The 13078-nt window shown below is 37.6% G+C and overlaps 1 protein-coding gene across 7 annotated transcripts in view; it reads right to left on the bottom strand.

The window, feature by feature from the left end:
• The window catches only part of FRY (FRY microtubule binding protein), a 455382-nt gene that overhangs the window by 235831 nt on the left and 206473 nt on the right, over positions 1-13078 (bottom strand). The window contains exon 1 of one of the 7 annotated variants that reach the window (XM_064361737.1): positions 8626-8919. The exons of the other annotated variants lie outside the window; for them this stretch is intronic. Within the exon in view, the coding sequence (XP_064217807.1) occupies positions 8626-8686 (61 nt within the window). The 5' untranslated portion in view covers positions 8687-8919. Of the gene's footprint in view, positions 1-8625; positions 8920-13078 lie in introns of those variants that run through there. 7 annotated transcript variants of the gene reach the window in all.

Below are 13078 nucleotides of genomic sequence, written 5' to 3'. Positions count from 1 at the left end.
TGAGAACATGTCACTCTGTGTATAGAACAATAATAAATTGTCCATTAATGCAAGTATGAGGGAACTTAAAAAATGGCATGTAAAAATGTACTGCAAATACTCAAAATGGCCAGAAACCCTGGAAGTCATGTAAAGTAAATTAGGACAAAAAGAAAAAGAAAACAACCAAACATGACAGAAAGAATTAATTTCTTTTGAAGAATATTAAGAAATCGAAAATGTTGGGACAGGAAACCACAGTTAGTTTCAGTAACACAAAAAGATTGCTTAACAAAGTAATAGATGATTCTTAAATGATTATTTATTTTAAAGTTGGCCAAGAAAAGATTATCATGTAAAAAAAAATACTGAAAAACAATTTTTGCATTGGAAGAAAAGTATATCCAAAGGCAGGCTTAATTAATTTGATTAATTTCCATACAATTCTGATAATGTGAAACATTCCTCCTGTTTTTATGGATTATATACATTCCTCCTTTTACTTAAACTTTAGTTCTCCTACAGTTCTCACATTGTGTTCTTTCAAGTTTCAGAATCTACATGGTATTTCTAGAATAATTAGTATCTTTAATTCTTAAAATAATCCTAGAAGGCTGATCTCCCATTTACAGAGAAGACCATGCAGATTCAGAGAGGTTAAGTGACTTGTCCAAGGTTACAGAATGGTCAACTCAGGATCTGATCCATGACTGTGACAATGTTACCTTGTGAGCTTCCCATATCGTCCTGTCTTTTATTTTTTAAATATATTTTTGTGTTAAAAAATAATTTTTATTTTATTTTGTTAACAGAAGATCTAGTCTCATCAAATTTTTAAGTGTATAATACATTATTGTTAAGCTATCCATATAATTGTATAGCAGATCACTAGAACTTACTAATTTTGCTTAACTAAAACTTTATACTCATTGATTAGCAACTCCCAATTTCCACATCCCCCTGCCCCAGGCAACCACCATTCTACTTTTGGGTTCCATGAATCTGTCCATTTTAGATACCGCATATCATGCAATATTTGTCCTTGTGTGACTGGTTTACTTCACTTAGCATAATGTCTTCAAAGTTCATCTGTGTTGTTGCATATGGCAGGATTTCCTTCTTTGTTAAGGCTGAATACTATTTCACTGTATATATACACCACAGTTTCTGTATCCATTCCTCATTCACTGGTATAGTGGTATCACATCATTCCCAGACTGTCATTTAAAACAAATCAGCTGCCTATGATAAAGACTGTCCCCTTACCCATGGATTTTGCTCTGGCATAAGCTAGTTTGGGGACTTCAGGGGATGACAAAATGCAACATAAACGTTGTAATTTGGAGAATGGGGTTTCCTATGGTTAGAATAGTTGTATATTTTCTGAAAAGACTAATATATACTTAGGCCATGAGGTCTCTCTCTCTCTGGGTTCTCTGCCCTCCTAAATGAAAATGCACTTTTTAGCCATTAAAGGGACTTTGGGAAACACTAGGAGTGCAAAAAAGAATCAAACATGGAGGATCCATAAAAACATATGAGATCTGATTAATGACACACATACCTTAGAAAGGCCCAGAGATTATTCTTTCCTAGACACATTGATGATATAAACTTTGTCTGCCTGTTATGCTAATAGGGAGCAAGTCTACTTGAAGGCACAGTTCTCTGCTTACTTCAATCTATATCCTCTCAAAACCAGTTTTGTCTTTGGTCTCCCCAGACTGAATACCTTGGAGAGAGTGAAGCAGTTCAATAAAGAGAAAGTCAGCATGAAGTGTCTGCCCTGTTTTCTTTTCTCTCTTCCTCTGCCTTCCAGTATTTTATCTGAGAGAAATGACAGTAACACTTCAGTGATTTTCCTTTATAAATGTCTGTCATCTGCTAAGATGCGATTACATGAACGTTTCCCTGATTTTCAAAGTAGGTACTGTCATCAGAGCCTGAAAGAATGTCTGCCAAGATCCGTGTGCAAAGGAAGATGAGGTTACATTGACATTTCAAGGTCCTTTCTCACCGAAAGGAGATTAAATAACCTGCTAGAGGCAGGATAATCCTGAATTTCAACTTCCCTTTTCTCCCTAAGAGAACTGACCAACTGCTCTCATTACGTGTTCCTTGCTGGCTCTCCTCCCTTTTTTCATTTTCTTCTCTTTTCTAATTTCTTCCTCTACTCACTCATTTTATGTAGCAAAATACCATTAATGTGAACTCTACAACTTCAAAATTTGTAAATAATTTAGACAAGATCTTGAATTTTTAACTCTTCAATTAAAAAAAAATCTGCTGACTTACGATTTGAATTATTGGTGTTCAGTCTTTAGCATATCATAGTCACCTGAAAGGCTGGACACCTTCCACCCCAATTCAGTGTCAGAGTCTGGGGTGAGACTGGGGAGTGTGCATTCCTAACCAGTCCCCAGGTGATGCTGGTGCTGCAGCCCTGGTACCACACTCTGACACCACTGATGGAAATAAATAGGCAAAGGAAGGCAATTCAATCAGTTAACAAAACTGTTTCCAATCTTATCTGCCTATAGAAAAACTGATATGCTTCATTAACTCCAACAAAGTTAAGATTTTGTAGGTAAAAGATAGTGGAAAGAACACTGAACTCAAAGTCAAAGGTCTGAGCTCTAATATGGCTCTCAGTGACCTTGGGGAAGGAACTTGGACCAACTGGGCTTCAGTGTCCTTACCTGTTATTCTGTTTTGTTTGTTCATTTGTTTTTGTTTGTTTTTTGAGATGGAGTCTCGCTGTGTCGCTGGGTTGGAGTGCAGTAGTGTGATCTCAGCTCACTGCAACCTCTGCCTCCCGGGTTCAAGCAATTCTCCTGCCTCAGCCTCCCAAGTAGCTGGGACTACAGGCGCCCACCACTACGCCCGGCTAATTTTTGTATTTTTAGTAGAGAAAGGGTTTCACCATGTTGGCCAGGATAGTCTCGATCTCTTGACCTTATGATCCACCTGCCTCGGCCTCCCAAAGTGCTGGGATTACAGGGGTGAGCCACCGCACCTGGCCCTTACCTGTTATTCTTAAAGAGGCTAGGTTAGATTATCCTTTCCTTCCCTTCCTTCCTTTTTTTTTTTTGGCAATGTTTCACTCTTGTTGCCCAGGCTGGTATGCAATGGTATGATCTTGGTTCACTGCAACCTCTACCTCCTGGGTTCAAGCAGTTCTCCTGCTTCAGCCTCCCAAGTATCTGGGATTACAGGGATGCAACACCACACCCAGCTAATTTTGTATTTTTAGTAGAGACAGGGATTCACCATGTTGGTCAAGCTGGTCTCAAACTCTTGACCTTAGGTGATCTACCCACCACAGCCTCCCAAAGTGCTGGGATTACAGGCATGAGCCACTGCATCCGGCTAGATTGTCCTTTCAATCTCCACTATTCTATGACTATATAAAAGTTTGCAGTGAAGATGTACAAAAACATCTTCATTTGTTCAAAAACTCTACAATTCAAACACTTACTAATTAATACTTGCCTTCCCTTACATTAACATGAATTAGGGAGATTCTATCATCATCTATCCTCTCTTTAGAGTAAAGCTTTACAAATAATCCTGACCTTTCCAGTTGCATCTTCATTTCTCTGGTTCCATTAAATTTTAAGCCTGGAAGCTCCCTAAACTGCAGGCAGACAGTGGAATGTCATCTTAGAACCTCAATTTGAAAAATAATGACTATATTAAAAAATTGAACAACATCAGTAATTCAGGTTCAATCACATAGGTTTGAGTATTCAAGGATGAGTGGAGATACATTTACACACAGTGTCTTTATTCCTACCTGTAAACTCGAGACGTTTGTTAACATTAAAGAAAAAAATTAAGTGCTGGAAGTCTACCCTGTGTCTAACCTAACCCTGCATTAGGCCTAGTCTCTGCTCTGGGCCATGGAGCAGATGGACACTGTGGAATAGGTGGCATCTGACCCGGGTCTTAAAGGACATGTAGGATTCTGACAGGTAGAGAAGAGAAAGGGGCAACTGGGGCAAATGGAATGACATGGCAGGTACACAGAGGCATCTGCTGCCAAGTGTCTGTCCTCACCCCCTCCTCCTGTCACCCTCCTACCACACATCCCTGGTCTTAGTATATGTGTTCAAACTTTGTCTTCACCAAGGAACTGTAGAGTCCTCAAAAACAAGACTGTCTCTTGTCTTTATCCCAAGCACTTAGCACCTTGCATGGCACAACTAGGTAAATGACTGTGCTCACTTCATATCTGTGGACCTGAACCCAACCAATTCTACAATACAGTATTTGCATAGATGAAATAAAGAAGAGGGTATATAAAAAACTTAATTAACTCTTAAGTCCTATAAAAATGTAGGTTTTAAAATATTTATTAGTATTAGAACTAAGGTCTTAAACGGCAAATCAATGAATGTGGACTTTATTTGGAGGGTCATTGGGAGCCAGTGTGTTTTTGGGAAGAATGCTGATCTCATGTTGCTGTGTAAAATGGGAGAAAAAGGGCTGCCTGGAAGGACAACACAAATTAAAAGATGACTCCACCTACCATGAGAAGACTAATGAAGGTGAGAACCTATCTGGTGCCTGTTAAAACAGAAAAAAGATCCTATATCTTACACAAATGAACCTGCGCATGTTATGATGATTAAAGTGCTGAAGAAGTGGTTTTAGAACACTGACTCTAGAAGCTTTCTCAAAATCCCCAACCTGTGGCAAGATATTGGTCAGAGTCCCCGTGCATTACACAGGGACCCAACATAAAGGACACTGAAGACTATGCAGACTGGACATGGTGGGGGCCTGCCACAAGGGCAGTGCCAGCAAACTGTTTGATAACCCATTATAGAAATTTGCTGGTGGCTAATCTGAAGATTATCAGCCTGTAATTTCCAGAATCTACCTTTGAAATGTGAGATAACAATCTCCCCTCTGATCTGTGGATATTGATTCCTTGGTAACTTGTTCAAAGACTGTTAAAAGTAGTTCTTTGGTCATATCTTCTTTTACTATTATTATTATACTTTAAGTTCTGAGGTACATGTACGGATTTTGCAGGATTGTTACATAGGTATACACATGCCATAGTGGTTTGCTGCCTCCATCCCTCCGTCACCTACGTTAGGTATTTCTCCTAATGTTATCCTCCCTAACCTTCCCACCCCCTGCTATCGCCCCCCTAGTCCCCACCTCCAACAGACTCCAGTGGTGATGTTCCCCTCCCTGTGTCCAAGTGTTCTCATTGTTCAACACTCGCTTATGAATGAGAACAGGTGGTGTTTGGTTTTCTGTTCTTGTGTCAGTTTGCTGAGAATGATGGTTTCCAGATTCATCCATGTCCCTGCAAAGGACATGATTGGAAACACAGAGGACTGTAATTGCAAAGTGGGAAGTGCTACAAAGGCTGCTGCAGGAGAGATGCAGTGGAGACTTATCTGTGCTTGTGGGGGTTGGGGTAGAACTTTGGGAGAGTGACACTTAAGCTAAGAACTAGAAATAACTGATGATAGATACAGTCAGGGAAACCTGCAAAGTGGAAGAGAACTGGGGCAGAGGGGTTGTGGGAATTTATGCATGGTGGAAAAAAATGTCATGATGGCTCACATGCTCACTTGCTTCTAGGTTTATGAGAGTCTGTTCTGGCCAGCCACTCCTTGGTACCCGCCTCTGCTAACAGTTTATGTCATCTTTACTGTCATTCAGAGTTCTGGCTGCCTCTTGACATACTATGACCTATTACATATGCGTTTCCTATCTGTTTCCCCCACTACACTTAACTGCAACAAGGGCAAGGAATTTGCTTTATTCCTCCTGTATCATCACCTTCTAGCACAGTGCTAGGCTTAACACCAAGTACTCAACAAATATTTATTGCTCTAAGGAGTAAGCAAGTGGTAAGATGTATGAGGTCATGCATTGTCTCCAGCTTAGAAACCTTACATTCAACCCAAGACTCACATCAGAACTACCAGGAGAGCTCTTTCCTCACCAAGCAATACTCTGACAAATAAAGCACCAACATGCTTACGAGTAGAATATTATGTCAAGGACGACAACATGTCATTTTCTGCTGAGAACGTTATGAAGGGTATGTTGGGAATGTTCTAGCTGCTGGAATCTTTAAAGCAGAGTTTGCCAAAGTGCAGGTTCTGGCCCATTACTGGATCATGAAACTAATTTAGTGGGTGCTAACCAACCTGACTTTGATGAAATAGAACAGAAAACAGGAGAAGAGAAAATAGCAGATTGGTGGCACCCTGCACAATGAGGAGGCAGGCACTGTTTCACAAAGCTGTTGTTTGCAAACTCTGTCTGTGTCTATAGATATGTATGTGTGGAGTTCTGGGTCACAATGCAAAGTGTGTTTCTTACTGTGTCATGGTCAAAAGGCTCTGGAGGCTCAGGAGCTAGAAGTCATTCCAAGACTGTTATCTGGGCATTAGACTCAGCCCTGCCAGAAATGGCAAACCAGCTTCTTGAGCTATTTCATTAGAATCATATTTAAGTGAAACATCAAGGGCAAAAGAAGAACACCATGGTGATGTTTTCTGCAGCTGAACTGGCGAGTGCATTACACAGGGACCCAACATAAAGGACACTGAAGACTATGCAGACTGGACATGGCGGGGGCCTGCCACAAGGGCAGTGCCAGCAACTACAAACAAACGTCGCAAATTAAAGTTATAGCTGTTCCCCTCCAGGGTCCCCTTGGGGACTACATGATACAGGGGATGACTGGAAGGACAGTCTAATCTTATAGATGTCTTTGTTAATGTAATATGCATTATACTATTAAATTATATACCTATACACAAGTACAATACACTTTATAGTATGCATTCTGCTAAAAAATATATACACATACACATGTATACAATATACCTATGCATATATAATATGTATTATAAAGTATATATGATGATATACATTTCCATTATAAAATGTATATGCTAACTATAAACAAGATATATATACTTGTATATATATATACAAGTTCCAAGATCTATAGCAAGCAAAGGGCTTCTAGTACAGTGTTTACAACAGAAGCTCAATAAACATTTATTCAATGAGTTAAGTGAATAAATAAAATATTTTCCAGTCTAGTTGGTGTTTGATTTTTTCAGCATCTAAATATTTATTAAATTCTTGGTTCATACGGGCTTATTCATTTAGATGCCAGCTCATTTAATAAAAAATATGTTAGGTTTTATTAAATTCTTAAATAGTTATGGAAATGTACAAAGACATAAATTCACTTAATACATGCTTACCAAAAGTTCCTAATCTAAGATGGTGATAAATCTACCAACGCACAGAAGCAACTTAGTTGTTTCTGATGCCTTTATAGTAAAGTTTAATACATAAAAGTTTACTAACTTTACTATAAAGTTAACTTTGCTATAAACTTTATCAGCAAGAAAGGCGATGAGTGAAAAAGGAGTCAATATGTTCACAAGAGTGTGGGAGTGGTCTGCTCAGCCAAAATACACTAACGGTTAGTAACATCTCCAAGGGATACCACACAATAGAAATATTAAGCATTTCATTATGAGTCCTATAATGATGCAACTTTTTCCAAATACCTGAAAATATAAATTTTATCATTTATCTTGTATGCTTGTTATACATTAAAAAAAAAAAATCCCTTGGGAGGAAAAAAAATGTTTCCTAATGCACACTCTATAAACCACAAAAGTAAGAGGTAAAATAATGACTAACAGGAATTTTATTCCTAGAAACAGAATAATATCATATGTAAACTTCCAATAGTTTTATTAGAGATAGTGCAGTCAAATAATTAGCAAGCAACTCAACTTCCCAAATCTGTAGTAAACAAAAGCTTTCTCCTTGTTTAGAGCAATATGTTGTGTCTTTACCACTTATAAGTTAGCTGCTCCTACCTTCACTAAATAAAGATAAAGAGTCGATATCCAAAATGCATGTAAGTAACTCTGTGTCATGGATGTTTTCCCTCTTAATTTTTTGGAACTGTTATACAGTATTGCCTAAAATGTTATGTTAGAACTAATGTAACTATGCTATTGTCTGATAAAGGAAAAGCAGTGGCATGCAATTTTGACCCATTTAACGTTGGTTAACATACGGTGTCCTGGTTTTAAATTTATAAACAAAAAGGAAAAATATTTTATTTTTTATATGTTGGAGAAGGCTAAGCCAAAAATAAAGAAAAAAACTGCTTTTAGGACTATTGCAATGTTTAAAACAAAACAAGGGCATTGACATTAATATTTAGAAGGAATCAACCATAAATCCTACTTCCACTATAATATTAAATATGATATTATTAATTATTTTCCAAATATATACTAGCTATTTTTACAGACCAGCAATTTTACTGCAGCATCATATCAGATCTTTTAGTGAAAGTTACGTGCACAGAAAAAATTCCATTATATCATGGCTGCCTGTTCCACAGCTCATATACAAAAAGGACATCTTACTTCCAAAATATAACAATCTCAAATGTAAGACCTCAAGCATTACTCCTGTCTCTGAACAAAGACATTATAAGTAAATCCCTGCATGTAGCTGCAATTGTTACCTCCACCACCATCCACTGAAACCTTTAGGAGAATCCTCCTACACTCAGCATTTAACAACCAATTAGCCACCCCATACATATTAACAGCATTTCATACCTACCAAGCCCTTTTATGAAGCTGATCACACAGGATCGTCTCCAACAAGCAGTTGTAATCTCCATGAGCCTGAAAAGAAACCCAAACTAACAGTCTGGAACAACTACACCGACTACGTTCCAAAGCCAAAACACATAACGATGGGCTCCATGGTCCTGTTGCTCACTGCCACCATAAGTGTCTCAGCCACAACGCAGGGGCCTTATATTTTTGGCCCCAGGTATATTTTTAGTCAGGTGCTAAAGACCTACAGTAGAAGACAAACTAAAACAGGCCTTCCGTCCAGGGCAGACTGTTCATACAACTAGTACAATTTTTAGCTGCACAGTAAAACAGTGACCTACAACTCACAGAGTGCCCGTATGTCTATATTTATCCACAAGAACATACTATGCTGACAGATTAGTAAAGCTGCTCAAAGCACTCCAGGAACATGAGACCGACCCACACAGTTTGCCATAAACAGTCCATGCATAGCAAATACAGACACTGCCCTGCGGATCTAATGGGCTGGGGTTGTGTTCTTGTGACTGAAGAAATGTAGGAGCAAAGATAACACAGGGTGAGTGATAAACTGTTGCTTTGGGACTAGGGGCTCTTGGCCGCGAATACAAACAGTTTTCAACAGCTTATATGCTTACAGACAAAACTAACAGCAGAGAATCTGTATTTGAAGCCAAGAGTCAGGGAGAAACCATACACCCTTAAGGAAAACGAAACACTGAACATCTGTTGACTTAACTTGCAAAGGAAAGTGATTGGATTCAAATCTATAGTTACATGATTTTAAAAGACACAGCCTAAACTGACTTGTTAAAAACTTAATTTATAAAACCAAGATAGAGCCAATATGGAGAATGTTAAGTGTTCTACCTTCAAAAGAAAACAGGTTTAGGCTAATGAGGAGGTTTAGGAGGAAAATGCAAAGTTACTTAAAAACAAAAGTGTAACTAATTGATCTTCCTATGGGCATTATTTCTGAGAGAAGAATTCTATGAGGGTCAGTGAAAATTTATTTCAGCTGTGAAGATACCGAAATCCAAGTAATTTTCTATTCTTGATTTATTCAGGGTAATTGAAGGTTTTCTTTAACAATATAGGTTGAAATTACCAAACAGCAAGGAAGGAGAATTGACTGATGAACTGAAACATTTCACAGGAGGAAAGAAAACGTCCAAATTACCAAAATGAACACTTGAAGTGATTCTGCTGAGCTAAACACCAGCAAAGATGCCCCATGCTACACCTGCATTCTACACATTCAGGATTTAGTATGCCTTTGTAGAATTGACAAGAGGTGAATGTGTGGCATTTGATATACATTTTACTAAAGGAAGTCAAAACCATTAAAAGACAGTAGTGTGCCCATGGAGGTACCTGTGTAAAGAAAAAGGAGGGTAAAGTCCTCTTTGTTCTATATTTAACTAGGAATCCAATACAGAGTGGAATAGACATTGGAGATTCCAAAAGGTGGGAGGAGCGTAAGAGATGAAACACCACCTATTGGGTACAAGGTACACTAATTGGGGGATGGGTACACTGGAAGCCCAGACCTTACTACACAGTATCACCATGTAACACAACTGCATGTGTACCCCTAAATCTATAATTTTAAAAAAGATTAAAGAAAAAGAAAATGGAATTCTGCTTCACTATCTCATTAGTGTAATACTATATTCTCTATATATTTTTTTTGCTTCCTAAGTTTCTGAGACAGTAGTACACAAACCTGTGAATGTAACTGTAGAAGCCTACAATTTCTCCTTTTAATTCTGTCAAAAGTGGTCAGGTTCATCTAAATCCATGTTGATTATAAACAAACAAATAAATAAATTGGAGTACAGATCCAACTGAAAATTTGCACTTTGTCATCCTCAAGTCTCCAGTGCTATTATTAGACTAACCTCTCAAATGATGTGACTGTCATTCAACTAAAAGAACATTACTTAAAACAGCCTTGTAGGAATATGAAAAAAAAAAAGTATCCTCTTCTTTCCTACTTTTTATAGATACCAAGGGAAGTGAAGGGAAAAAAATGTGGAACAGGGAGCTAACATTTGAAGGAGGGAGGACTGGCCTTGATTCAGATCCTAAGTTAGGCATTTTCCATTTATTATTTCACTAAGTCCTCACAGTAACCTTATAAGGTAGGAATTACCAGCTACATTTTAGAGTCAATGAGAAAGAACAAAAATAAGGTTGCTCAGGGTCATTCAAATACAGGTTTATCAGACTCTAGTGTCACTACATTTATTAACTTTTTTTCTAGTGCTTTCCTTAATATGAATTGGGGCTTCTAAACAATATGAACCTTAGAGTATTTGTCTTTGTATACATTTAAGAGATGTCTCAAATAATGTATACATAATTTTTTTTACCCAGATATTCTGCATATCCAAAACATAGCTGGATTCCAGAGTGCAGTCACCTTTGGTGACCTCCACCTCACCTGACTATCCCCACTTAAAGCCCATGTTCTCCTATATTAGACATAATCTTGTCCCTCCATCTAATATATGTTAAATTAAAAGCAAAAAATCATGGACAGGTGAAGTATCCTAAGGTCAGGCATACTGACAGTGTAAGTGACAGCTGTTAGCTGATGGCTGATATTAATCGAAAAATCAGAAAACAAAAACACAAAGCAGGCATAAAACTTAGAAAGGAAAGTAGCCTACAGATATTTTAGTAAAAAAAGAGAAAGCCCTTCACATTTCAAAAGCCCTGAAGGTACCCATATGTTATAAAATCTCTAATAATTAGTACATTCACTGATGATCTGAATTCATTTAGCTGTGGTTAAATTATGAAAGCATTTTATGCCACAGATACATATAGAGATAGTAAAATACTTTTTAGAAAAAAACTTTATTCAACATTATTAAACTGAAATGATTTGCTATTTCAAGGGCTAACTTTCATAATTAGAAGACGTTTACTTACAGATTGTTGGCTCCCCAATGATTCTAAAGAAATGCCATGTATTTTAAACTATATTAATATAATCTAAATTTAATAAATAAACTGGATTCTTGACTTGTTTAACTGATAGTTTCATAATAAGCCCCAAATATTATTTGAATAATTGACTTTAAAATCGATGCTTCCTTTTTCTTTAATAGTTCATCTAATATTCATAAAAGTTTCCTTTCTGCTTCTATGTGGTCTGATAGCATGGCTGCAAATATTTTTAAATGCAAACGAAAGTCGAACACAATGCTTCTACCTTCACAGGCTTAGAACTTGCAAGGAAGTTCCTGAGTCTGTTTAGTTTACCTTGTTGCTTCTGTGAGGAGTGTTCTTAGGCTACTGGCCAACCATAGCTACTTATTAGCATAAAGATTAGATCATACAACTACTCTTATTAAATGCAACCTACTAGGCCAGGCATGGTGGCTAATGCCTGTTATTCCAGCACTTTGGGAGGCTGAGGTGAGTAGATCACTTGAGGTCAGGAGTTTGGTGGCCAACATGGTGAAACCTCATCTTTACTAAAAATACAAAAGTTAGCTAGGCATGGTGGCACGTGCCTGTAATCCCAGCTACCTAGGAGGCTGGGGCAGGAGAATCACTTGAAACCGGGAGGTGGAGGTTGCAGTGAGCTGAGATTGTGCCACTGCACTTCAGCCTGGGTGACAGACTGAGACTCTGTCTCAAAAAAATAAAAATTAAAAATAAATAAAAATAAGTGTAGCATACTGGATTCTATCCACCTACTTTGCTGTATAGTTTATCCACTCTGTTTTATTATGGGAAGCAAGAAATAACCTTTGCACACCAACTCAAGATTTTTTTTTCCAGCTTAAAGGAAAAGTCCCCATTTAAAATGATCATATTGTAACCCTACCTACTTCATTCAAAACCCTGAAGTGAGAGGATACATATGCTGATGATGATTCTTATTTTTTTCATCATTGGTCTTATAAACCTGACATTTCTCTAAACTGAGATTTTAGAACGAGTTTGTGATAAATTCAATGAAATATTTCAGTAATAAAATGGTTATATTTTATTTGTATGAGATATACATGATAGTCTTTCTAGAAATTCAGTGAATACAAAAGTTAAAATATTTTCACAGAAATATGGCAATTAACGATAGATTCCAGTGCCAAAAGGATTATGTATTTTCACTGTTTTTCAGTGATTCATTCACTTGTATTAACAAAACTTTCAGAGACAAGGAGCCTCTGAGGCTGTGTTATGGGAGGAACCAAATGGAGCACAACATAAGCAAACATCACCTGCAGCCTGGCCTCTTCCCTGTGGAAACCATAATAAGGGCAGGGAAACCTTAAAAGATAATGTGTCATTGTGCCGGGAAGTACTGGCTATGAAATAGGCTTATAGTTGTAGGTAGCATTTGCCAAGCATGTCATTACCTAAAGACATATCCAGCGAACAAATGCAACCTGAAAATGTGTACTAGAAGGGCCACTAGGAAAATACTGGTTTGT

Source organism: Aotus nancymaae, unplaced genomic scaffold (assembly GCF_030222135.1).
Source record: "Aotus nancymaae isolate 86718 unplaced genomic scaffold, 86718_ANA_hifiasm-v0.15.2.pri h1tg000043l, whole genome shotgun sequence".
Classification (NCBI taxonomy): domain Eukaryota; kingdom Metazoa; phylum Chordata; class Mammalia; order Primates; family Aotidae; genus Aotus; species Aotus nancymaae.
This window is presented reverse-complemented; position numbering and strand designations above follow the sequence as displayed.